Source organism: Podarcis raffonei, chromosome 8 (genome assembly GCF_027172205.1).
Source record: "Podarcis raffonei isolate rPodRaf1 chromosome 8, rPodRaf1.pri, whole genome shotgun sequence".
Taxonomy (NCBI): Eukaryota; Metazoa; Chordata; class Lepidosauria; order Squamata; family Lacertidae; genus Podarcis; species Podarcis raffonei.
In genome coordinates this window covers 65,402,289-65,429,800 of record NC_070609.1, presented here as the reverse complement: position 1 = coordinate 65,429,800, position 27,512 = coordinate 65,402,289, and the positions used below count along the sequence as shown (strand labels likewise).

The 27,512-nt window shown below is 46.7% G+C and overlaps 1 protein-coding gene across 4 annotated transcripts in view; it reads right to left on the bottom strand.

Moving 5' to 3' along the window:
* Positions 1 to 27,512, bottom strand: part of CAMTA1 (calmodulin binding transcription activator 1) — a 692,042-nt gene that overhangs the window by 188,911 nt on the left and 475,619 nt on the right. For all 4 annotated transcript variants that reach the window (XM_053400464.1, XM_053400466.1, XM_053400467.1 and 1 more), the window contains exon 5: positions 25,192 to 25,263. In XM_053400464.1, the coding sequence (XP_053256439.1) occupies positions 25,192 to 25,263 (72 nt within the window). The remainder of the gene's footprint in view (positions 1 to 25,191; positions 25,264 to 27,512) is intronic.

Genomic DNA, 27,512 nt, shown 5'->3' with positions numbered 1-27,512 from the left:
GGAAGCCCCAGTCCGGGCTCATTGCAAACTCACCAGGAAGGTCGTTTTGGTGCCTTCTGGAAGTGCTGCCACTCTCCAGATATAACACGGGACATTCAAACCTCTCCTTCACATTATATTCTGAGAGCACAAGGACTGCCCTGCTGCATCAAAACAAAAGTCTGCATTGTCCTTTCTGGACGAGAGGAGGTGAGGAGTCAACGGTTAAGTGTTTCTGCCATGTGGAAACATGAGGCCTGTTTGCACTTCAGTGATGCAAAAGCTGAATGCTCAATAATTTACGGGGGGGAAACTTAAATCAGCTTTCTGGGGAAGCAAACAATGCCAAAGCATTTGGGGATTTTTAATTTGTGAGGGGTGGGGAGGCAGCTAACGGAGGAAATGATGGAGTTGTATAAAAGTTATGCACAATTTGAAGAAAGTGGAGAGAAAAGGACAGAAAAATATGGCTTGGGACCATCCAAGAAAACAGATTGGTGGGAAATTCCAGACAGACAGATGGAAGCAGTGGAGGCTGTTGCCCATTGGGACTAGTGTGGCAAAATCAGTAAGAAGTCTACAGATATGTTTTTTATCTTTAAGAATTCCGAGTTTTGTGCTAATGTTGGCACCACTTACTGTGCGCTTGCTTTTTCACCTAGAATAATATCTGATCAACTTCCATACATTTCTAAACAGTTATTACAAAGGTAAAATCTGCTCTCTAAGGGACCTTACAGGACTATCTTATACATGCCTACTCAGAAGTAAGCTCCCAGGTAGGCGTTTATAGGAATGCAGCCTTAAGGAAGGGGTGGGTGGATAAAGGAGCACAAAAGAACCCCCACCTCCAATTCTTGTTTTAACAATCCTCAACAGAACGCAGCATTTGACTCCATGAAAACAGCACAATTTCATAAGTCATTTACCCGAGATCCGAGGTGGAGTCAATTTACCATGCACAATGTCTCAAAATAGCATTAGAATGCAATTTAAGTGCTGCCAAAAATGAGAGAGGCTAATCTTTGGTGTACAAGAACTCAATAAAAAATCACATCGCCTTTAGTTTGATTTTGTTTCCCACTGAGCTGTGCTGTTGTCAGACTTCAGCTCTCACGGCGAGGATAACTCATGGAAAGCATCAAAGATTCGGGTGGGATGGGACCAAGCGGTGCCTGAGCTGCAACGGCGGCAGCAGCGGGGAGGAGGCAGAAACAGAGGAAGAATGAGTGAAGCATCCATAGTTCAGAACTGAGGAGTTTGGTTTATGAACTTAAACTGTGCATATGAAAGGAGTGCCATGAGCCACCCTAAGCTCCTCGGAGGATTTGTAGGACAAATGTTTAGCAAGCATATGCACCTAGCAAGCTAAGAGGTACATCTGCAGGTGTGAAGGAATAAAAACCAGGGTCATTTTAAGGACTTCTGGGTGTAGGGGAACTCACATTAAACTGACCTACAGCTCACCTGGTCAGTTCAGTTGTCCCAGAGAACCTGTTTTAGACAGCTATCAATTTGAACCCAATATCCAAGTGCAACAGCCTACAAAAGAAACCCAGGAACACAGATGAAGAAGAAGAGTTTGGATTTGGTATCCCGCTTTATCACAACCCGAAGGAGTCTCAAAGCGGCTAACATTCTCCTTTCCCTTCCTCCCCCACAACAAACACTCTGTGAGGTGAGTGGGGCTGAGAGACTTCAGAGAAGTGTGACTAGCTCAAGGTCACCCAGCAGCTGCATGTGGAGGAGCGGAGACGCGAACCTGGTTCACCAGATTACGAGTCCACTGCTCTTAACCACTACACCACACTGGCTCCTTCTTGCTGTCTTGCCAATGTAGTCAAATGTAAGCATCTCAACTCTCCCATCTCATTCATCTCCCATCTCAGTCATTGCACCGAGCAGAACTCAGCTCAAACACATCAGACCTTTCTGTGAGCAAAGGGCTCCCAAATCTACCTGGGCATCATCATGAGATGAGATCTGGGGATGTATGCATGTGTGCCAGTAACATATATCAAACCACGGAACTTTCTCCTGTTATGGACCAATAAAGGTGGAACAAACTAAGGTCACCTCAATAAAGCCTTCTGGTGTGTGTGTGTGTGTTGGAGGGGGGGTAGTTGGGGAATCACAATTGCTTTGAAGAAATGTAAGAATAACCAATGGCCCAGCATCCTGTTCTTGCAGTCCCCAACCAGATCCCAGGACCCAGGCACAAGAACACTTCCCCCACCAGTGGTTTCTAGCAACTGGCATTCAGAAGCATGACTGCCAACTGTTGAATGGTTTATTTAAATGTAAAGGTTCATCATTGTTGCACCCGATGTGTATGTCTTTAAGGGGCCAGAGCAAGGGCCAGAGTAAGATAACGAGACCCAGCTTTACAGCTGTGAAACGTAGCAGGTGCTGCTGAGTTGTATTTGATTAAGGTGTGTCAGCATTTGGGTGTAGTATATAAGGAGCAGCACCTAGCTCTCCCATTACCCTGGGGGATGGGTTGGTGGTTGGGTCTGGTTTGGTTGTTAATGTATTTAGTGTAAAAGGAGTTTTTGTTTTTCTTATTAAAACCTTATTTAAGTTATTTTTGAGTCCTTTATTTTTTAATGCATGGTCTCCCCAGCAAGCTCTCTGCAGCGTTACCATACTGCAAACAGCCAACATCTTTGGTTATGGGCCCAGCTGCTGAGTGGATGACTGCATATTTTTGGACTCTGAGAAAGGTTTGAAAACTCCTTCTCCTGTTAGCGTAGTTCTGTGGGTCTGGAAGAGTTCCAGAATGGTTGACCGGGTTCCTGATGCTGAGAAGGCTCTGGTCTTCCCACAGCTAACAGATGAGAACTATAGTTTATGGTCTTTTCGGGTGGAGGCGCTTTTGACCTCTAGAGAAGTATGGACCTATGTAACTGATGACCCTCCTGACCCTGTGACTAATGCTTGGTCGAAAGGAGATGCAAAAGCCAGGGCGATAATTAATTTGGCAGTCAGTGACCAGCAAGTAGTCTATATAAGAAATAAGAAAACTGCCAAAGAAATGTGGGACAGTCTTGCAGCAGTGCATGTTAGAAAAGAGTCAGCATCTGCATTGACGTTTTTCAAGCAGTTGTACCAGACGAAGTTGCAGCCTGGTGGTGATTTGGCAGCACACTTGAGACGTCTGGAGGCAATACGCGGCGAATTAATTCGAAGGGACATGGAGATACCTGATATTCAGTATGTTTTTATCATTCTATGTTCCCTTAATGAGGACTTTGATGGTATAGCTAGCCAGATATCTGCTGTTCCACCAGCACAATTAACTGTGGAAGGGGTAACGGCAAGATTAATGGGCGAGTTGGATAGAAGGGAGGCTTGTGCCATAAGCACTCCTATTTCCAGAAAGAATGAGGAACGCCATATGCAAACTTGTGGTGATACAACTGCATTTAAAGCTGCAAAGCGTTGTTGGTTCTGCAATAAACAAGGACATTTTGCAAAGGACTGCAGATCCAAAAGAAAGCAAAGTACTCCCAAGCCTGTTTCTGTTCGTCAGTCACGGTTGTCAGCCCAGCAGCCGACATCGTATAGTAGAGACAGAAACGAGCCGCGAGTTTTCCATGCTAGGACAACAGATTGTAAAAGACTTAAACGTGCCAAGTGGAAGTCTTTTGTTGTGGACTCAGGAGCATCTCAGCATATTTGCAACGATCGAAGCTTGTTTATTTCTTTCGAAGAGGAAATTGGTAATGTACATTTAGCCAATTCACAAGTCTTGCAGTCGCTTGGCAGGGGTACTGTTAAACTTGACTCTTTAAACATTACAATAGCGAACTGCATTTACTGCCCGTCAGTGGACAATTTATTATCAGTAAGGTGTTTTGCTCGTCAAGGCATAACTGTGCGTTTCTTAAAGTCAATGTGTGAGTTTTTCAAAGGGAACAAACGTCTATTATATGCCCGGGAATCTGATGGTTTATATAGACTGTATTTTCGCACCTACTCCCAATCGCCTATAAATTGCAGAGCAGCACAGTCAAGCCAGGGGTTGAGGAATGTAAGGCCACATTCCGGGTGTGTCCATGAGGCGCACAGAATTCTGGGACACCTGAATTTTGCTGATGTAATTAAGACAAAGAATATTGTTAATGGCCTCAACTTAAAACCATGTAAATTCTTTATGCAATGTCTATCCTGTTGCAAGAATAAGATTAAGGTTGCACGCAAGGGTAGGTGCTCAGATAGGAAAGTAACTGAGCCATTTGAGCGTGTACATTGTGATTTAGTTGGGCCACTCCCACCATCATTAGGAGGTTCTAGGTACTGGCTTACTCTGATAGACCAGTATAGTAGATATTGTTGGACTTATGCAATAGCTGAGAAGTCCCAAGCATTTGAGAAGTACAAAGTTTTTTGCAACTGGGTAAAAACGCACTTTAACAAACCAATTAAGAACCTGTTTTCTGACCGGGGCGGGGAATTTGTTTCTGAGGATTTTGAGAAATTCCTGGAAGCGCAGGGGACTACTCATGAGTTATCTTGCCCCCGAAGTCCCTGGCAAAATGGGCTTGTTGAAGTTGTGCAGCGTGACCTACAGGCAGGGGTTAAAACGTATCTGCACGATGCTAATCTGCCCAAAGACTTTTGGGCTGAAGCGCTTAATGCCTTTTGTTATGTTAGAAATCGCAGTTATCATTCTGGTTTAGATGTCACCCCCTATGAGAAGCTGTTTAAAAAACGCCCTAATCTGAAATACCTACGCATTTGGGGTTCAGATGTAATTATGCATTATCCCGCTAAGCAGAAATTGGGTGAACGTAGTGTCCAGGGAAAATTAATGGGCTACCAGCAGGGGGCGTACAGAATTTACATACCAGCAACTGGCAAATTTCATATTACCAGAAGCATGATACAAACTGTAAATTGGAATGGAGTTGCTGTTTTCCAAGATACTGATGGTATAGCTAATACTGAGGAAGAAGAGGAGGAAGCAGCAGCAGCAGCAGGGAATAATGATCCTGAATTAATGGAAAAAGACAAAAAGTCTGTTGAATCTGATTTGTTTGATGATTTAAAGTCACAGGCACCCAAGGGGAGGTTAGATTCTCTTGAGTTTTCTGACCGTGAGCTTAGCTTACAGGCATCTCTTCAATCTGACAATGATTTACAACCTGAAACTAGTGGTTCACTTAGTCCCATTAAGTCTGAGGAGTCTGACTCTCCTTCCGGACTGAGACGTTCAGATAGAAAGAGACAGAAGCCACAACGTTTTGCAGATGAACATTTTAATACTGTGTATGCCAATAAGGCAGTTTTTGAGCCAAAAAGCTACAATGATGTTCAGAAATTACCTAAGCAACAAGCTGCAAATTGGTATAAAGCTATGAACTCTGAGATAGCTTCTTTAAAAGAGCATAACACTTGGTCTCTTGTACCACAAACCCCAGATATGAGACTTATTGATTCAAAATGGGTTTATAGAGTTAAAATGAATGACAAAAATGAAGTTGTAAGGTACAAGGCTAGATAGTTGCTAGGGTTCTCAACAAATTACAGGTGAAGATTATGATTTGTGTTATTCACCAAGCGTAAAATTTGAAACAGTTAAGCTTTTGTTAAAAGATGCATCACAACGTGGACATTCTGTTTTGAAAGACATGTACAAAGTATGCTTTATGTTTTTGTTCCACAATGATGAACCGCAGGGGAAATGTTGAATGGTTTATTTAAATGTAAAGGTTCATCATTGTTGCACCCGATGTGTATGTCTTTAAGGGGCCAGAGCAAGGGCCAGAGTAAGATAACGAGACCCAGCTTTACAGCTGTGAAACGTAGCAGGTGCTGCTGAGTTGTATTTGATTAAGGTGTGTCAGCATTTGGGTGTAGTATATAAGGAGCAGCACCTAGCTCTCCCATTACCCTGGGGGATGGGTTGGTGGTTGGGTCTGGTTTGGTTGTTAATGTATTTAGTGTAAAAGGAGTTTTTGTTTTTCTTATTAAAACCTTATTTAAGTTATTTTTGAGTCCTTTATTTTTTAATGCATGGTCTCCCCAGCAAGCTCTCTGCAGCGTTACCATACTGCAAACAGCCAACACCAACTTGTCACTTGTCCCAACCAGGCCAAATCTGCCCCCCTCCCCCAGTTCTTGCTGGCAATTCTCATGCTGTGCTGCTATTTTGTGTGGCACTGGCTGAGCCAGCGGTGAATGGCAGCAAAGCCGCAGCGATAAAACGACAGGCCTCTCTCAGCCTCTTGAGTCTGGTGTAAAAGTGCAAACGATACCTTGGTTCCACACAGAGCCAGGAGCATTAAATCTGCTTTTTGGTCCCCTCACCCCCCAACCCAGCACGAATCACCCCTGTTCAGTACTCTCTTTTTTATGGGATTTCGATAATAAACCCCTAGCAATTAGCAACCCAGGCACATCCCAGGGCAGACTGGAAAGTACATCTGATGGTTTATTTAAGCAGAGACTTGAGTTTCTGGCTGGCTCACTGGCTTCATTTTGCACTTATGTCAGTTTTTTTGTATGCCCAGGGAAGGAACCTTTATGGGTTTTGTCCCTCTGTGTGTGTGTTCCCAAGACAAAAGTGGCGGAAACCTCTGCAAAAATGAAGTTAGGTTGGAAATTTCATTTCTGCACTGTGCAGTCCATAGAGGCAGGCCTTGATATATTACAACTTCCCATAAATTTTATACACACATACACACACACACACCTTTTGGTGAAATGCGTCCTGTATTCTTAAGAGCGGCTCATTTGGAAAACCCACATTCACTCTTCCTGACTCAGAACATCAACAGAAGGTCAATTCAACCTTTGGATGCTATCCCTGGTTTTTACTCATCCTATAGGTCGGAGGCAGTGATGCTTCTGAATGCCAGTTGCTGGAAACTGCAGGGGCTCGGGACAGGGTTCCTGCTCTTGGGTCCTGCCAATTGGGGGCATCTGGTCAGCCACTTTGAGAACAGAATGATGGACTAAATGGACCCACTTTAGGCCAATCCTGCTGCACTGATCTTCTTATGCTCACATGTACAGGCACAGTGTCTTTTTTCAAGAAAAACAGGTGCCGGAACTCTCCATGAAGTTGCTCCAGTAAGTCGCCAGGCAACTCGGGGCAACCCTGAACAGATGCCAGTTTGACAACAGCCACGTTCTCCACCTGCGGACGTGCTAAAAACTACGGTGAAGCCGTTTCCCTAGCTGGACTGGCGATCACCCCTGGTTCTGGTGCAGGTCAAATGAATGCATCCCTGTCTCTCTCGCTCTCTTAGATTCAGGCAGATGGCTAAGGCAGCTCAGAAGGGCCCTTGCGCAAATGTGCGTGTGCGCAATGGTAGAGGCCTTGCTGGAAAGCTTAAAGCCTGCTGCCGCAACACAGGAGACGGAACAAAGAAAAGGAAATATGAATCAGGCCCATCTTGTAGCTTGACCAATCATGGCTAGGAGCTCGGTGCAGACTCAGTACTTGAAATGTTCGGTTGGGCTTCTCAGAAGCATGCAAAGTGCAGACTCAGCACTTGAAATGTTAATTTTGGGCTTCTCAGAAGCATGCAAAGACAAGAAGCGGGTGGAGGGACCACCGGCCCACAATGGCGCCCACATGAGAGGTGCCAGAACTGAGCTTTGATGCACTCCAGCTGGAAAAAAAGCATGTGCCATCCTACAATAATCCTGCTGCTTTGGGAAGAGACATGTAGCCTGAAAAGGGAGCAGAAAGCTGTTAGTCCCTCTCAGTCACCTCATCTGCAATATGGTGTGGGATGACAATGACAGTGTGGTGTGGTGGTTAAGAGCGGTGGACTCGTAATCTGGTGAACTGGGTTCGTGTCTCCGCTTCTCCACATGCAGCTGCTGGGTGACCTTGGGCTAGTCACACTTCTCTGAAATCTCTCAGCCCCACTGACCTCACAGAGTGTTTGTTGTGGGGGAGGAAGGGAAAGGAGAATGTTAGCCGCTTTGAGACTCCTTCAGGTAGTGATAAAGCAGGATATCAAATCCAAACTCTTCTTCTTCTACTGAGGCAATTACTGTACGTACTGGATTGCCACAAGGACTACAGAGTGCTTTAAATCCTTGAATGCATCAAACAAGTGTTGTTCCCTGCATTGCTTCCATCGGTAGGAGGGGACAATAATTGCTTTCAAGGTTCCTCAACATGAAGTTCTCCTTGCAAGCACAAAACCGGAGGGGTGTGGATCTTTCTCATTGAGGTGCTGGGCTTGTTTGTTTGCTGGAAGAGGGAGCTTCAAAGGGGGAACCTGGGACTCACCACCTGTGTGTGTGTTTTTGGGAAGAAATGCCCGTTCCACTACCTCAGCAACCCCTTCCCAACCTCACTCTGCCAGGGTTGCCTAGTGGTTAGACTGCTGGACCTGGGAGACCAGAGTTCAAAACTCCACTCAGCCATAAAGCTCGCTGGGTGCCCTCAGGCCAGTCAGTCGCTCTTGGCTTAACCTACCTCACAGGATTGCTGTGAGGATAAAATGGGGAAGAGGAGAATTATGTACGCCACCTTGAACTCCTTAGATGAAAGATGGGCATATAAAGGCTGTTGTTTTTGTTCTGCTACCCTCGTGAACCAGCCCCATTCCCCCCCCCATGGCAACTGACCTCTCTGGCTCTCAAAGGAAGCCCCTCCTAGACCCTTGCACAGAGGAAATGGGCACACAACAGAGCCCCCTCTTCCCCGCACCCGTTTGAAGCAAGCAAATGAGAACAAGGTTTCCAGCGGCAGCAAATGAGCATGTTGGAACGAACAAGAGGAGCTGTCTCAGCAGGTGACACTCAACGCCCATCACAAGCAGCAGCTGAGACAGTTGCCTGCCACTCCACACTGCCGCAGCCCCCTCCTGCGATCGAGATGCGCAGGGCCTGGCACGCCTGAGGCAGAGGCCGGGATGATCAAAAGAGGAGCTGACAAAGACCAGACCAGCAGCCGCTGAACTCTTGCAAAGCGGCTGCTGGAGCTTTCCTCTTGCACCTTCCTGACAGCTGCCTCGGAGCAGGTTGCCAATTGGACTGGACAGGTGGGGTCAAGGCTGACCCTCCCTCTGAAGAGGCAGGTGTGCAGCCAGCGTGTGTGTGGGGGGGGGGGTCGACACTTCTAGATCCACTACTGTTGCAGGAGGAACAGGAAGCCTCAGTGGAAAGGAGAGCCTTCCACCAGCTTTGACTGGGGGCCCCAGCCATGGCTGTCTGGAGGTTAGATTACTGCAATGCATTATACGTGGGGCTGCCTTTGAAGATGGTTCAGAAATGGTGGCTGGTGCAGAATTCAGCAGTCAGACTGCTAACTGGGACGAGAAAATTTGAGCGAGCAGCATCGATACTGGCATGTCTGCACTGGTTACTGGATAGTTTCTGGACTCCGTTTTAAGTGGTGGTCTTGACATATAAAGCCTAAGGATCCCAACACGTCTCCTCATCAAAACCAACCTGGATCCTGCCTTGATCATTTGAAGTCCTTCTCTAAGTGTCCCCTCTGGGAGGCACAGGGGGCGGCAAGAGGAGGCAGGGCCTTTTCAGTGGTGGCTCCCTTCTTGTGCAACCCTCTCCCCAGGGAAGAACACCAGACACCACCTTTCTCTATCTCTAGGCAGCAGGCAAGAACAAGCCAGGCTTTGGGAGCTTAATTTGGATACTAATTTGATATTGTGCTCATGCTTTTAGTGGAGTGAGCAGGATTCATCCTTTTATATAATGAAGATGACGACGACAACAACAACAACAACAACAACAACAACAACAACAACAACAACGCACAAGTAGCTGCCACTCTTTCTATGTCCATTCCAGTGCCTCAGAGTGCCTTTAGCAGGCAGATTCCTCCACAAGATGAAAGAAAATGTTATACAACTTGAGAAAGCAGAAATGTGAGTACTCAGAGACATGTTGCTGGTGGGCACTTTGGGGATGCCGTGCCAGACAAATTGGACCTTTGTCAGATCCAGCAATGAATTAACGCTTAGGAATAGGAAGAGTTCCCCTTAGAGATGCTTGACGAATTCAATATATCTCTGCTATTATCATTAATTTAATTTGCCAACCACTTTATTTTGCCCAAGGCAACCCAAAACAACTTATTTTGTATCAAACCGACTATGCCTCCACTTTGCTGATTAGAATGCAGTCATCACCTGCCTTGGTTTAGTACCAATGAGAAAGTTGCGTGGAATGGGAGCAGATTCATTCTCACAAGTATACCTGCTCTTTTTGTCCTTTCATTCTGAATTCAGGTTCCAGTTTGGGGCTGGGGGACAGTTCCATATCTCCTATCTGTGGGCCTGGAGGTCACAGACAGAGAGGGAAGGTCCAGGTTCGCAAAACCAAGCCTGCCTCCTTTCCTCTGCCCCTGGCCTCAGCCGCAGAGAGGAGGTCAGGCACTGGGTCATCATAATAGGGCTCTCTGACCCCCATCTCTCCCCACTGCAGTGGAAAGAGGGCCAGATTCAAGCCAACTTGGGAGCAGGAGTGGGTAAGGGGCCACAAAGATCCACTTCTCCTCCTTCTACTCCTCTCTCCATGAGAAACACCAAGCTTTGCTCTGTCTCTGGAAATGCAGCACCGGATTCTGTTGTCGCATCTTGCTTTCCAGGCCGCTTTGCTTGTGGCGTAGCCACGTACGAGGGGAAGAGAGGTGAGTGCTTGTTTGGTCTGACAAATAAAGACAGCAAGCAAAGCAGCCGGCTTAGTGCTTCTGATCGCAAAGCAATTCTTTCGCAAGGCTGACGGGACACAACCCTGGCAGCACAAAGCCCTGAGCATCACGAAGGATTAGTCAACTGACAAGCTCCGGATAATAAGTCTAATTAATAATTTCCATCTCTAAGGACTCCGCATCTCATTCAGCTTCCGTTTGTCTCTTCCCTTTATCTCTGGGCTTAACAGCCGCGGTCCTCTAAACTATGACGGGAGACTGGAGATTGGAAAGGAAGACCGGAGGAATCGACGGAGGCGTGGCTGGCCTCAGATAAAGCATGTGGGGTACGTGGAACACCCCGCTACTGCCTCCTTCCAGCACATGGGAATCACATGTCTGGGACGCCTGCTCAAAAACGGGGAGGGATTGCAGGTCCGTGTTAAAAGTTTGCTTGGCATGCAAAATGCCTCAGATCTGGTCCCCCTACACCTGTCCAGTGCCATCTCCAAGCAGGACTTGGAGAGAACCCTGAGTCTGCAGTCCTGGAGAGTCGCAGGCAATATGGACTGAAATGGAGCAATGGTAAAGCAGTACTGAATGGTCCCCATTCAGAGGCACAGGTGAGGAGTGCAGTGCAGATCCCCTATGAATGTGGGCTCTTATTCTCCACTATGGTCTCCACCGTGCATCACTGGCAACATTGGGTGGCAGCATTCCTGGGGGAAAGGGTGCAAGAAGCTAGTGGGCACTGAACCAGACAGTGTGGTGTAGTGGTTAAGAGCAGTGGACTCGTAATCTGGTGAACTGGGTTCGTGTCTCCGCTCCTCCACATGCAGCTGCTGGGTGACCTTGGGCTAGTCACACTTCTTTGAAGTCTCCCAGCCTCACTCTCCTCACAGAGTGTTTGTTGTCGGGGAGGAAGGGAAAGGAGAATGTTAGCTGCTTTGAGACTCCTTAAAGGTAAAGGGACCCCTGACCATTAGGTCCAGTCGTGACCAACTCTGGGGTTGCGGTGCTCATCTCGCTTTATTGGCTGAGGGAGCCGGCGTACAGCTTCCGGGTCATGTGGCCAGCATGACTAAGCCGCTTCTGGTGAACCAGAGCAGCGCACGGAAACGCCGTTTACCTTCCCGCCGGAGCAGTACCTATTTATCTACTTGCACTTTGACGTGCTTTCGAACTGCTAGGTTGGCAGGAGCAGGGACCGAGCAATGGGAGATCACCCCGTCGCGGGGATTCAAACCACCGACCTTCTGATCAGCAAGTCCTAGGCTCTGTGGTTTAACCCACAGCACCAGCCGTGTTGGGACTTCTTAGGGCAGTGATAAAGTGGGATATCAAATCCAACCTCCTCCTCCTCCTCTTCTTCCAGAAGGAGCTGGTGTTCCTGTGTGCTGCTCTGGAGGGGCACTGACATTAGAAGCAGCTACCTTCCGACCTGCTCAAATGGGTGCTCACATGCCACAAGGGAACCCATGATGTCAGAAGTCTTCCTGATTTTATTCATCTCTCGATCAGGCAGAGTCCTGCGTGTATCCAACAGCTTGTCTGTTCTCTCACACCAACAGAAAAGGTGAAAACCTCACAAATCTTGCTTAACACTTTGCAAAATGCTCTCTCTCTTGTCTGCCTTCTGCGCTGAACCCCAGCTGTGGGGTCTTTTCTTTCTATAGCATTATGATGCCATCAAAGCACAGAGAGCAGGAAAATAAAACCCACTGCAAATTGGGCAACCTGAGTGGGCTGCCTGCCTACAGAGCAGGTAAATAAAGGGGAAATGATGAAGAGAAAATGGCAACATTTCCACTAGAGGGGATATTGCACTGGTACACCTTTCTGGTACCACAATAGATTTATCTACCATAATTATGTACAGAGATCTGTCTGTCTGTCTGTCTGTCTGTCTACCTATCTTGGTGTTGATCCAAAAATAGGCGCCAAGTATGCTGTTCCATTTTGCAGGCAGAGAATTTGGGGTCCAAAATGCGAAACAAATATTTTTTTGGGGGGAGGGGAGGAATGGTGTGCAAAAATCTGCCAAGATTTAAACAGGGTGTGTCCATTTGAGGTGTGTGAGTGCCACAGATTATTCTTTTTAAAATCCTTTCCTGACACCAACTCTGTGTCATTCTAAGGCAATGGAGGAGTGGGCCATAGCAGCTATGGCTCTGCAAATGTTGTGGGACTTCAGCTCTAGCCAGCATGACCAATGGTCAGGGATAATGGGAGATGGAGTCCAGCAATATCTGGGAGACCACGGGTTCCCTATCCCTGTTCTAAGGATGGAAAAGAATGGTGGTTGCCGTAAATGGATTCCTTACCCCCAGAGTTACATCACATCCATGATAGGGTGCAGTCAACAGGATGCCCTCCAGATCTTCCTGAACTATAGCTCCCACCACTGTGGACCACTGGCCATGCTGGTATCATTAGTAGCTCCTTGACAGAGAGGAGGCAAATGAGCTTGAGGAGATGGTGTTGTTTGATGAGCTCCTGAGCCAGTTCACTGCTTGAGAGAATCTGGCCAATGCAAGGCTTGATCCACACTGATCATGGCATTACTAGTCTGCTAGTGGTGGCTATACATGGGGAGGTCTCACTGTAGTTTGACTGCAGCTGGTTGGAAACCTGGGCTAGCAAGTGCCTGGGTATCCTGACCCCAAAGCCCAATGCGTCCAGAACCTCCAAGCTCCTGAAATGTTGGCCCCAAACTCTGGACTCAGCAGGTGACAAACGAAGTTAGCAAAGATGCCTTCTGAACACCAATAAGCAGATCAAGGCCGGTGCTGTTGCCACCCTAGGCTTCTTCAGGCGGAAGGGTGGGGTATAACTTGGAGTTGCCTGACTCCTGCAAAAGCTTCTAGAGCAGGTCAAGAGATCCATAGATGGTAAGGAGTTTAACACAAAAGATCTTCACAAGCCACTGCAAAGCAGCTCATCTGTTGAAGGTGAACAAAGAGTGTTACAGTGGTACCTCGGGTTACAGACTCTTCAGGTTACAGACTCCGCTAACCCAGAAATAGTACCTCGGGTTAAGAACTTTGCTTCAGGATGAGAACAGAAATTGTGTGGTGGCAGCGGGAGGCCCCATTAGCTAAAGTGGTACCTCAGGTTAAGAAGAAGAAGAAGAGTTTGGATTTGATATCCCGCTTTATCACTACCCGAAGGAGTCTCAAAGCAGCTAACAATCTCCTTTCCCTTCCTCCCCCACAACAAACACTCTGTGAGGTGAGTGGGGCTGAGAGACTTCAGAGAACTGTGACTAGCCCAAGGTCACCTAGCAGCTGCATGTGGAGGAGCAGGGAATCGAACCCGGTTCACCAGATTACGAGTCCACTGCTCTTAACCACTACACAACAGTTTCAGGTTAAGAACGGACCTCTGGAACGAATTAAGTTCTTAACCTGAGGAACCATTGTAACCTCCTTCACCCATCCAAGCTGGAAGAGAAACTTGGGAGGAAGATCAGGGAAACCGCCAAGCATCGTGAGCTGGGCAAATGAGTCTCCTGCCCCGGGAACAATGCAGGTCAGTGCCATCATCACTCAGCATGTTCCTAGATCCCAAAACAAGTTCCTTGGCCAGGCGTTTGGGTTGACTGGTGTGCTGAGGGCACTTCCAGGGCAAACACGTCTCTGAGCCTTTCTTCACCCCCCCTTTCTCTCATGCAGTTGCAAACCTTGTCGCCTTGAAAATAAAGGATCCCCAACACGGTCAAATCAAATAACAAACATGCTCTCAGCAACTGGGGAGGGCGCCTTGGTATTTCGCCCCCCCCCCAACAGCCTAATCGGAATGAACATCCGGCAATTCATTTCCTCAGCCTGCCTGGCCCATGTTCTTGTCAAGGAAAAAGGTATTGCTGACCTCCCTTTGTTATGACTTTCCTTGTCACCTTATCGGCCTGGCGCAGCAAGCAGGGGAGATAGTTTTGAAAAGACAAATAATTAAAGGGATGAAATGTGAAAGGGAACAAAAATCTACAGTTCAGCTCCATTTAAGATACTGTGAAGTCAACACTTACAGTCAAGGTGCCAATTTGAGACGCCTTTGCCACCTTGTTATGAAGCGATAATATGTAGCCTCTGGCTAAGTTCACAAGAGCTTTTAACACCCTCCTATACATCAGGCAGACATATATGATGGCGTGGGGGGGGGGGCAGAGGGGCTACTTACCAACCATGATTTCAAGGCGGACAGGGCATGTTTGTGGAGATGGGTTAGAGTTATTGTAATGGGAGCTACCCAAGCGCACACACGTGCCTTTATTGTACATTTATGGGTAACAGAGGCAGGAGTTCACACTTAGGGCCTCTTTTATCACCCAGTAATGGTGCTTCTCTCCCAAGGGAGTGGTAAATTAACACATGCCATCTACAGCACGAATTTACACCCCTTTATATAAAAGTAACCCAACACCCCAGCCTCTGGAGGACCAGCTATCTCGGAATGCCTTCGGGCAAAGAAAACATTGTTATACCTCCCGGCACCATAGTGAGGAGAGAAGAGGATTCTCCATGCACAGTTCAAATAAGCATGCTTATCCCTTCCTTCTCCAAGGAGCTCAGAGTGGCTGCTATGAAACACAGAGCCCCTTCCTGCCACAGGCTTGCTTTCAGAACAACCCTGTGAGGAGCGTTGGGGTGAGAAACGCCTGCAGCACCACGGACGGCCTACTCCCTGCCTCAGCTACTTGCCTGCCAACCAGATGCCTGCACGGTCAAGGAATGAATGGGATGGCGAGATTTTTTTGGGATGCTGTGTGTGATGATTTACTGCAAAACAAAAGACTTACCAGCTTTTTTTAAAAAAGGGAGAGCCTTACAAAGTTCACACAGAAACATAATAATGCTTGCCTTAACTCGCTTGTGGAAACAATTCAGAGATTATTAAGAAGAAAAACGATAACAACAAGAAGATCAAAAGATGGGACTTGTGAATCCAAAAGCAGCAGAAATATGAGATGATCAGACCTTTACTGAACTTGAAGCATGGGAATCCCCAACAAAAATTTAAAATTTGGCAAAATATTTGGACTTTTCAATATGTATTGGTATAATTTGGAATAACTAATGTGAAAATGATTGGATTGTTAAATGGAAAACTTAATAAAAAATTATTTAGAGTTTTTTGGGGTGCTATGAACCCCAGTTTGATGTACCGTACCTACCACTCAGTTTGTTTGTTTGTTTGTTTGTTTGTGTGTGTGTGTTGCAAAACATGGGGTCTGCGCTGCAAAACCCTGAAAAAAAAGAACAGCAGAACTTTGCCACCAGTTTGGAAGGGGTCCCAAATGAAGCGGAAGACGATTGCTTTCGAAACATACAGGGAAATTTTGCAGCAACTCCTTGAGCAACTTCCAGAGGACCAGACGTACTGGTCTGTTGCCACAAAAGCAGCAGCGACTTGTTAAAGACGAACAGATTTATTGTGGCAGAAACGTTTCGTGGACCGGAGCCAGCTTTGTCGGAGGTGTGAAACGCTACTCTCTGCCGGCGAGCGCACACAGAGTTGTACCCAGTAGTCATTCTGCTCAGAGTAAACCTTTCAACGGGTCTTCTTTGAGGAGGTCTGACACCGGATGCAACTCCAGACGCACACAGAAAAATGGATATGAAGCAAAAGAGGGACAGGAGGCCCGTGACATTTCAGTGTGAAGCTCAAATGCACCCAAGATGAACATGGTGCCCCTTCATGAGAGCATAAACTGGCCACCAACCAGGGCGGCTTTAAAAAAAGGATTAGACAGAAAATTCATGGCGTGTAAGGCTACCAGTGGCTACTAGCCAGGATGGATAAGGTCTGCCTCTGTAGTCAGAGGCAGTGATGCTTCTGAACACTAGTGTGTAGAGGCTGCTGGAGGGGAGAGAGCTGTTGTGCATGGATCCTGCCCACAGGCTTACCATAGGCATCTGGGCAGCCACTGTGAGAACTGGACTAGATGGGCCCGCTTTGGCCTGATCCAACATTTCTCCAATGAAAATAGGGATGTCCTATTACAGCATCATCATTATATTATTATTATCCCACCCATCTGACTGGGTTGCCACTCTGGGCAGCTTCCAACATCTATAAAAACATAATGAAACATTAAACATTAAAACACTTCCCTATACAGGGCTGCCTTCAGGTATCTTCTAAACAGGTTGTATAGCTACTTATCTCCTTGGCTTGGGGGGGTTGCCTAACTGCATATCCTCCAACACATTTCTGATGAAAATAGGGACGTCCTAAGGAAAAGAGGGACATTCCGGGATCAAATAAGAAATCAGGATGGCTTCTGTAAGTCCAAGACTGTCCCTGGAAAACAGGGACACTTGGAGGGTCTGCTATTTTCTTATATACTGCTTTACCATGCTAATTTAAAAGCTCTCATGGGAAAAGAAACCCAAGGTCTTGATTGAGTCCTAAATGAACAGAGCCTAACACTGATTTTTTATTTATTTTTTAGAGCATAACACTGATGAATTCTAAATAAATCTGCCCCCTTCTTTTTGAACCAGCACCTATAGGTTGTTATCTGACTAAATCCTACTCAGAATTGACCCACTGAAATCAACAGATGTTAGCCAGGTCCATTCGTTTCCATGGGCCTACTCTGAGTAGGACCAACATTGGCTCTAACCCTATGCTATGCTATAGAAGTAAGGTATGGTTTGAGTTTAAGACTGGAGACCGGAGCCTGCCAAGATCCCACAAATCTGCTGTGCAGTTGAGGGAAAAACCAGCATCACAACGGTGAACTCGACAGCAGGATGATGCTTGGCAAATGGCAGCCAGCCCTGCGATCTCGCAACAGCCAGATGTGTTTGAGCCTCCCAAGCTACTAATTCTCAACAGCAGAAGGGAAACACTCCATTCTGCCATTCAGCTGGGCCAAAACTGACAGCAAAGCCAACTCGCATTCCTGGCAGTATTAATCGCTGTAAATACAGGCCTGTTTTCCATTGCTAGAAGTCTGGTGCTGTCTAAACACACACACAAACTTGTGTTTCTCTCTACACACAGAGACAAGTCCTTCACTTTGTCAAACAAGTCTCTTAGCGCAGAAGCCTTTCCAAGGGTTTGAAAAGGAACTGGCACAGATTGCATCCAAAGGAAAGACATTCCCTTTGCTGGTGGGGAGTGCGAGTCCTTCTAGAAAGCAGGGCTTTTACTAAAATTTATTCCGCAGACTGCAGTGCATCTCTTGGCACTACAGAATATGTGGAAGTACAAGAGGCAGCCTCATTACAAGATGCTTCCTTCCAGCCTACCTACCAAGGTATAAATTAGGAGTGGTTCAAATCTCAGAGGTAAAGGCCAAGAAGCAATCTTCTCTGCTGGAAGAGTTGCAACCCAACGGCCAAGTGTTTTACCCTCCTAGCTAGACCCTGACCCCTTCCTCATCTCAAAGAGAGAAAGCAAAAAGCCTGAGACACAACACAGGGCACCCTAGCCCAGGAAAAAAGTCACCTGCGGTTTCTCTCTCTCTGGGCTCAACTGCCTTTTATTAATTATTACTCTGTTCATCGCCAGTAGACATGGCACTTCCCAGAGAAAAGATAAAGAGGTCTGAGCTCCACAGAGCAAACCCTTTAAACATGGGCAAAAAAGGGGGACTGAGAGAGGGAAGGGGGGAAGGAAGGAAGGAAGGAAGGATCACTTCCCAAGCATCCAAGAACGCTAAGAGACTACACAGATTTTCACTAAGGGATGCTGGCTGGGTCTGCCTGCCAACTATCCATCCATCCATCCTTTCTATTCCCAAGAAGCCTGAGGTTGAGGACAACAATCAAAAGCATAAAATCACCAAGTTATTTAAAAAATAAAAAACCAAACAATAAAGAGGCCAGAGAGAGAGATAGATTAAAACAACTCATATCTGTAGAAAGGACAATTGGTTAGAACATGGTGCTTATAATGCCAAGGTTGCAGGTTCGATTCCTATATGGGACAGCTGCGCATTCCTGCACTGCAGGGGGTTGGATTAGATGACCCTCAGAACCCCTTCCAACCCTATAATGCTATGATTCTGTGAAATCACTTTGCAGCAGTACAGTTGCCCACAAATACCTGCTGGTTCTGGGTCTTTGGATTTCCACCTCAAAAGAATTAACTTGTGCCTCCCCTTCTAAAGCCATCTATCTTCGGGGCCATTGCCACACTTTGCGGCAGCAACAGTTCTCCTCAATGTGAACCACAGATCTGGAGGTGAGGTAGCACAATTATGTTTTTTCAAGTGTCTGTTGATGGAGGAAACGATTTAATGCCTATATTCTACCTAGAGCATAGAAGGTGTTATCAAGAAACATTGCCCTGATGAGGTAACTCGCAAGGTTGGAGCAGAACATGCAGGGAGGAATCCACATCTAAGTCCAGAACCAGATGATCAATGTTTGCGGATCAGATGCCTGGCTCTTTCTCTCTCTCTCTTCCATGGGGGCTGGGAGAGTCGACCAATTCAGGCATTTTGTTTATCACCGTTTGTCCTTTGAAAAGGCAAATTGTAGGGCTTAAAACATTAATCCGGAATGATTAATTGATTGCCTCACTAATACAGATTAAGCTGGGGATTCTTAAATAGCTGTTTAATTGGTGCTCATCTTTTGTCAAAGAGGGTCCTGTTCCGATGGCATTGTCGAGCGCAATCTTTTGATTCCAACAGTAGGGTGCTTAGGATGGCTCGAGAAACAAGAAATGGCTTCTTTTGTTGTTTTGCTCAGGGGGAAACCACAATCTCCCTTAGCTTCTGATTTCAAATGTGATACCTTCTTTGTCTTGGAGGGGTATCAAAAGAACCCCCAAAACAGCGCTGGTTGGGAGTGGAGAAGGGATTGGTCCATTTGGCAAGCTGAAAAGCCTGTAGAAAGGAAATGAACATCTGTAGCAGCTCAATGTTGAATCTCAACCTGTATAGATCCTTCTTTTTGTATGCATTTTTAACATGGAGAGGCTTGCTTTGCAAACAATGGAGGAGAGCAGTTTCCAAAAGAGAAGTGGGTGTTCTGGTCCTTGCACAGCTTCAGGAATTGCAGGTGAGGGAGATCTATATAAAAGCCAGAGCCCAACCCTACCTCACACTAATGGAGTGAGCCAATCTGATGTTTTGATGTGCTGTAAACTGCTTTGAGATGTTTTGCTTAAAAATATATAACGCAACCTAGAAAGGAAATGAACAACAACAGCAACAGTAATAGTAACAACAACAACAACACTCTATCATAGACATCCTCAGCGCCTTTGGAGCAAGACAGATGCCTGGCTTGACCCTCTCTCCAAGGGTGAACTGACATAAACTATCTGTCTACCAGCATTAAAAGTAAGTAGTTTCACAGAAGAGAGCCTTTGTGGGGCAGAAGCTGGAGGTAGTGTTGAGAGCAGGCACAGCACCCCCCCCCACACACACATCAATGGAGAAATGAATGTTGAGTTGCTTACAGGTCATCAAAGGTAAAAACCGGCTTGAGAATAGCTCTGGCTTTAGAGAGCAAAAGGAACAGCAACGCAAAAGAGGCACATGAATTTTTAAAGCTATTTTCTAATTTTAACAAGCTGTTGCCATGAACTAGGAACCCAGTTCTGGACAGAGAGTCGAACTGCCACTGCGTGTATAAATAGTTTGGCTGGCATCGCTCTTGCGTTGAAGGGGGGGGGGAGAAACACACACACAAAAAAGTCCTTAGGGAGCCTAAACGCAAATTTGCAAACTTGAAAGAAGCTCAGGTCAGGACACCAAAAGCTGCGTGCAAACTCCACGTGCAGGCTCACAGAGCTGTTTTTCAGCACTGAAGTCTGTTTGCCCTCTTCGGGCGGGTGGCTTTGCGGACAGGCTGAATGTAGGTGGCGATCCCCTGGATGGAGTGCCAACTGACCATTAGCAACACTTGGCACGCACCCAGGGGAAAGTTAAATACTCAGCCTGCAGGGCCTTTCGGCCTCTTGCTCTCCACGCTGGTTGCCCTCCTTCCCACCAAACTGCAAGAGGATTTTCAGGTGGGGAACCAGCCAGGTGCCTTTGAAAGTGAAGGCCGACATCCACAGAGATACCAAATTTCCAGCTTCAAAAAGTCAAAGTGGCACAGAACACCATGTTTGGAATGACGTATGGCCGGGAGCTGCCCGAGAATCACTTACACAGCCCTGAGCCCCAAATCCCTCCCTTGTCATGCTCTGATATAGAGGTATCAGCAAGGACTCTGATCATGGATGCTTCATTTGGCACTGCGAAGGTTTTCCATCTTCCTTATCCCAGCTTTCACCCTTGACGCGGAATGGATGCCTCATGGAGGTATCTGAAAGGGGATTAGCCATCTCTGCCCACTGCCTCCCCATCCCCACGCTTTCTCTTTGCAAAGCTGTCTGACCTTGGGGAGGTGATCGAAGGATGCCCATTTCCGCCAGGAAGATGCTCACATGAATCACGCGCTTGCACTTCAGCACAACAAAGGCACAACCCGTCCTTGGGGCTGATTAAGGCAATTTAGTTTCGTGAGGCAAGAGCTGCTCATGGACAAGCTCACACCAGAAAAAGGGGCTTTTGGTCAGCTCGCCTAAATCCCCATCAATTCTCCAAGCAGAGGAGAGATTCACTGAGGAGCTGATTATTCCCACCAAGGAAAAGATCCATGGAACAGAGTCATGAGACAGGAGTAAGGAAAGAGTTAGAGGCCCCTTCAAACGGCCATTTTCAACTGAGGCCAAAGCAATGACACTGCAGCCATAATGTACAGTGGTACAGTGGTACCTTGGGTTAAGAACTTAATTCGTTCTGGAGGTCCATTTTTAACCTGAAACTGTTCTTAACCTGAGGTACCACTTTAGCTAATGGGGCCTCCCACTGCCGCCACACAATTTCTGTTCTCATCCTGAAGCAAAGTTCTTAACCTGATGTACTATTTCTGGGTTAGTGGAGTCTGTAACCTGAAGTGTCTGTAACCTGAAGCGCCTGTAACCTGAGGTACTACTGTACCTCGGTTTAAGAACAGCTCTGTTTAAGAACTATTCGGTTTACGAACTCCACAAAACCGGAAGTAGTGTCCCGGTTTGCGAACTTTACCTCGGTCTAAGGATGCAATCTGAATGGTGGAAGGGCACCAGCAGCGGGAGGCCTCATTAGGGAAAGCGCACCTCAGTTTAAGAACAGTTTCAGTTTAAGAACGGACTTCCAGAGCGGATTAAGTTCATAAACTGAGGTACCACTGTATTTATTTTACTTTACTTATTTCCTTTATATTCCACCTTTTTCTCTAAGGAACTCATTACACTTGTCAAGTACTCTGAAGGAAGTTGCATGCATGCCTTTATCAGTCTTAACAAGAACGCTGCCAGGAAATGATCCTCATTTTGCAATTGTGAGAGGAGGGCTGAAGCTGGCTAAGCAGCGGCTTCCTTAAGGCCAGCTGGACTCTGATGTCAATAAAACAAACTAAATTAAAAAACCCTGCCTGTGGAAAACCAGGTGTCAGAGAGAAGAAGCCTACTCTAACATTCTCCCATTTTGATAGCTGGGTAGGTCAGTTGGTTAGAGTGTGGTACCGATAACGCCATGGTTGCAGGTTCGATCCCTCATATGGGGCAGCTGCATATTCCTGCCTTGCAAGGGGTTGGATGAGATAATCCTCAGGGTCCCATCTAACTCTATGATTCTATGATATCCTAGCTTTCTGTGCCGAGATAATATATGTTTGCAGCAGAACATTCAGTCTTGTGAGCCTTCCGTCTTCAAAGTGGTACAGTCCCGGACAGTTTTCCTACCTCATCCTGGCTATACCAACTTAGTTGGTAGAGTCTGATACTGACCAGCTCAGCAGCCCCTCTCCCTGATGCAGACAGGGGGCACCCAAGGGCCAAGAGGTCCTTCATGCTGGGAGGCGTGCAGGCTGTAGCCTCTGTACCTTGGACCAGTGGTTGAGCTCTGTCCTCCTCACCCCCACTCACTCCATCAGGAGGCAGATCCCCAGCCCCACAGCAGTGACCAGAGGAGAACCAGGCACAAAGCAGGATTTAAACCCTGCCGTGCTGCCAGTGACATAAACTGGCATGCAACAGAATCTGCAAGGGTGTGTAACTGGAATAACTGAGCTGGTTTCTGGATTTTCCGAGCCCAACAGTGAGTTGAGCTGCCTGCCCCTCCTTGCCACCCTTCAACCACCTCACACTCCCTTAAATTGTGACTTCTGCTTGGCTACACATTCCTGGCTCTTTCACAACCCCAGAGCTCCTTTTGACAACATCTCAAGCCTCAGAATGCCCAAGTGTTCCTGCTTGCTCCCCCCCCCCCGCAACTCCCAGGTCAGAAAGAAATCAGAGCAAAATGCTCCAGGTTCAATGGCCTCCCTTCTCAGTTTTCTTTCTTAAATAAGCGTTTCCAGTAGCTGGGCTGGGGAAGGTCATGCTGGGCACATGCCTGCTGATCTAGACAGTGCCTAGGCAGACCAAAGGCCTGATTGCTGAGGTACGAAGTCTGGTCTCTGGTCTCCCAAGGTTCCTCAGAAGAGAAGGCCAAGACTCAACTCAACAGATAATTAATTGGCTTAGGATTTTATATAAGTTAAGTGATGAATTAATATGTTTAATTTCAAAATGAAAAGATTTAAGGATGTTAATGTTCAAGTTAAATTTTATAAGAACTGTGATTTGGAAAACCGTTATGCATTGAAATTCAACCAAGGGGAAGCGAGGAAGTCACTTAACAATGTTAATAAGTGTAATTTTTAAGAAGGTTATGATTTATGTTTGTTTGTTTATAATTTTGTGAAAATCAATAAATTTTTTTGGAAAAAAACAAAAAACTCAACTCAACTAAAGTTCACTCAGGGAGGCAGTGAGAAGAAAATGGACCCTGGATTTCAGAGCTATGGAAAAAGTCGTCTGTTCTTATGTCAGCCAAAAAAGGAAATGCTATCACTCTTAAACGCTGACACGTTTATTTCTCCATTGATTATAGCAGAGCTGGAAATGAACATTCTGTCTGGCCTGATGGCCCTTTGGACTACTCTGGAAGATGAAAGGAGAGCAAATAAGGAGGGAGGGGCAAAGAGCGCTGTCCTCTACCCAACCCATTTTGTAGCCCTGTGCTGGATCTTCTCCCTGTCACCTGCCAGTTTCCTCTGATTGACACAGAATTTCACACAACTGTTAGAAGCCAGTAGATCCCACGGATGGTCAAGGGACAGAACGTTGGGACCATGAAGCCCATTTTCTCAGGATTACATCCTTTTAAAAATAAAAATAAATAAATCAAAGTAAACACTGAGCCGCAAACCTTAACCTGCATCCCATGTGGAAATAATGTTCAAGTAGCTGATTTGTGGTTAGTAGACAGCAAGCAATCCTCAAAACAACTGATGGGAGATTGACCGACCGATAGATAGAGGCTAGATACGAGTTTATTTTGCTATGCTTTACAAAATGGAACAGGCTATTGGCACCCCCTGCCTCACGCCACCTCTCTCTAAAAGCATCCTCAGGTCTCCTCACAAACTCGCAGGGCCTGTCACATGGTAACAACGGGAGACCCACAAACATTCCTACAGTGGCAGCACAATAATTCTTCCCTTTTACTCAGGATTGCACGTCCCATTTCAAACTGACACACAGGCCAGATTTATTTTTTAAGAGAGATGCTGAACTCTCGAGCTCACAATTTCTGCACCACTTGCAGCCCAGGGATTCACAGTGGAAGGGGCGAGTGAGGAAAGAGCTTCCCCACCCTGGGCTCAGTCACAAATCATCTCCACTCAACGGCGAGGCCTGAAGCTTTGCCAGTAAGTAACGCAGACGTAACTGGAAAAAGAGGCAGCAGCCATAAAACTTTGTCGGCAGGGCTCGATGGAGAAGACGCCCAAGGCTCAGCCAGTATTCACCAAGCTTACAACTGAACTTCAGAGCACAGAAGGGCGCCTCAGCCTACCAGAATCGGATGGGTGTCAAGGGGGTCTGCAACGAGCCCCACCACCACCACTTGGCTCAGGCAAAAAGAGGGGACCAGACAGACTTACAGCCCCTTGGGCGCTCACAAGTAATAAGGCTTTTCTGGTGAGGTTTGAGGTCTTGAATTGGCCGCCATTCACTTTCTCCTCCTTCTCGGCCTTGCATCCTCTCTGCCTCATCTACAACTGGACACCAAAGAAGATAGTTGACTTTGATGCCTCAGGTAAAGATACCATAAATAAAATTGCACTCTCCCCTATAATTTCCTTCCTAATCCAATCGCTGTTGTTCACCGATTCCCACCTCTGTTCAATGCCAGCCAGCTTTCTTTGCTGGTGCAATTGGTGCAAATTGCTCCATTTCAAAGCCACCAGTCTTGGTTTTTCTGACTGGCCTTGCAATGCCTCTGCAGTTGTCCCTTCAACACACCACAAGAAACAGAAAACGCAGGTCTCCTCATCCAATCCCTTCTCACAAACAACAACAATGGAGTCCGCCAACAGGAATTCTTCAAAAAAGAAGCAGCCATTTCATTTCCAACCATGTAGCAAAGAAAACATCTGTGACAACATTTGTGCGACGGAAACGCTTCCCCAAACCGGAGGTAGCTGGGATCCCTCCAGAATCCTCAAGAGATTTGCTTCTCACCATAAGATACAAAGGCTATGTCTTACCTGAAGAAGCCAGTAGCACCTTCTGTGGAAAGTGGGGATGATTGAAGAATGGACGTAGCAACCATACAGGCACTAAAGACGGGGAGAAAGAAGAGAAAGAAATCCAGAGTTATAAGAGGGAAACCATGAATCTGCATCAAACACAGCAGCTCTAACCACCCCCAATTCCATGGCTGCCTCTTGGCAAATGGAGCCTGGTGACTTTTTGCCTCTGAACTGAGACATAGACTTTTCCTGCAAAGCAGTGCGTGCATTTCTGGGGAAGGGGCATATAGGGCACAGTCCTCATTCAGGTGAAAGGTCACCAGCTCACTCTCAGCTTTCCAAACATGCCTTCCTGGTGCACACCAGTTGCACCAGCGAGGAGGAAGAAGGCGCAGCCAGAAAGGCTCACAGATCTACAGGGCAGTATTATGTAAGCTTCCATTTCAGAAGGAGCCGCATTTGCTCCAAAATTGCATGGGAAGAAGAGAAGGGAAAAGGTGCCAAACTGATCTGGATTTCAAGTTATTACCACTGGAGCCTTTTTTTAAATACTGCCTCAGCAAGCAAGTTTAGCACCCTTCAGTGCCAAAGCATTTTAAAATATTAACGCTATTAAGAGCTATATGCACTGTAAATATTTTAAAACGAGCTGCTCTGTGTAAATATTAGCAGCACCCGGATGCCATAAAGCAGAGGATTAAGATAAAGCAGGTCTCGGATAAAGCAGAAACTTTTGCTTCCTGCCTCTCTGCTTCTGAAATAAATACCAAAACTAAATAAGTTATGAGATGCCACTTCTCCTTCTGAAGATATTAACTCCCCCACCCGAGTTATTTCTGGATTTCTTAAGGAGTTTTCCCAATGGCACAAGATGCCATTCAGGAATCATCCCAGGAGCTGGTGATAGCCAGAGGTCTCTTCCATCAGCTCTGGAGGGAGAGATTATTTGTGTCTGTTTTTATGAGGGCTGAGTTCTTTGGATTCCTCTGAATATTTCTGCAGTCTGCAGGCTAGCACTGGATCTTTGGGACCCTCTTCTACAAAAGAAGGCAGATGTGTTTTTTGAAGGTGGATCTGAATTCACATTGTCCTTTGTAGCTGGCTTAACTGTTCGCCGTGTACCACACATGTTCCCAACATGGTGCCCTCCATGTTTTATGGACTACAACTCCCATCCATCCCAGCCATGCTGGCTGGGGCTGATGGGAGTTGTAGTCCAAAGTATCTGGCAAGGAGCAGGTTAACAAAGGACGATGTACCCCATTCCAGAAAGGCACCTCTTCAAGCACTGTCTAAGCACACAGAGGTGAATCATTCTTAAGTATCACAAACATTTCACTGCACATCTCCTTCTGGCAACTCTTGCAGCCAAGCTGGTGCCAAACGTTTTCCTTTGGACCGCATTAGTGAGGCCTAGAGGGGTTTTTGTCATCTGGGCAGCCCAGGACCTCCACACACACTACCCAGGCTTACAGCTCAGGGAAGTCACCCCCCGGAGGTGCACTCCATTCTATCTCGAGACAAACGGATGCCAACTACAACAGAATATATATCATTGGGTGGCATTCAGCTATGTTTTACTTATAGTAGACCTATAGAAATTAATGGACTTGACTTCCTCCATTTCAGCGGGTCAACTGTGAATAAAGCTTACCTAAAGAACCGTCCGTTATCTGCAACTTGCTTAGCTGCACTTCAACTTGACCATCAAGTTGCTTTCTGCATCATCATCATCATCATCATCATCATCATCAATACCGGCAGCTCCCAGGGCATATTACAACAATGGAAACTGCAAACAGTTAGAACAGCTTACAACCACAGCAATGGGGTGGGCCTTGAAAGCACACATCACAGGTGTCAAAAGTCAGGATAAAGAGGTGCATCTTCAGCATACGCTGGAAGCTGCATAGTGAAGAAGAAAGGTGTCCCTCTGTGGGGAGGGAGTCCCAGATGCCCCCACAGAGAAGTCCCTCGTCCAGGCTATAATTCCCAACACTTCTGCGGGTGGCGAAACTACCAAGAGGGCCCTGAGAGGGTCTGTAGGGAAGGAGGCAGCATTTCTGATATTTCATGCATCTGATGATAACATTCTCAACCCTGCTGCCTGTTTGGGACACATATCTGTACCTGTAGCCTTTCACACTGGCAGAGAAAATCACGGATATCCATCATGCCCTGACTTTATTATCAGCCACCAGCTGTCATGCCTTTGTGCACTGCCTTGTCTCTATGCTATGCCTTCCCGCTGCCGTAGGTCTCTCCTGGAAATCACCCTGCAGTCACTAACCCTGCTTCTGGGTGATGTTCTCCTTCCCATTTATTTTTCCCTGATA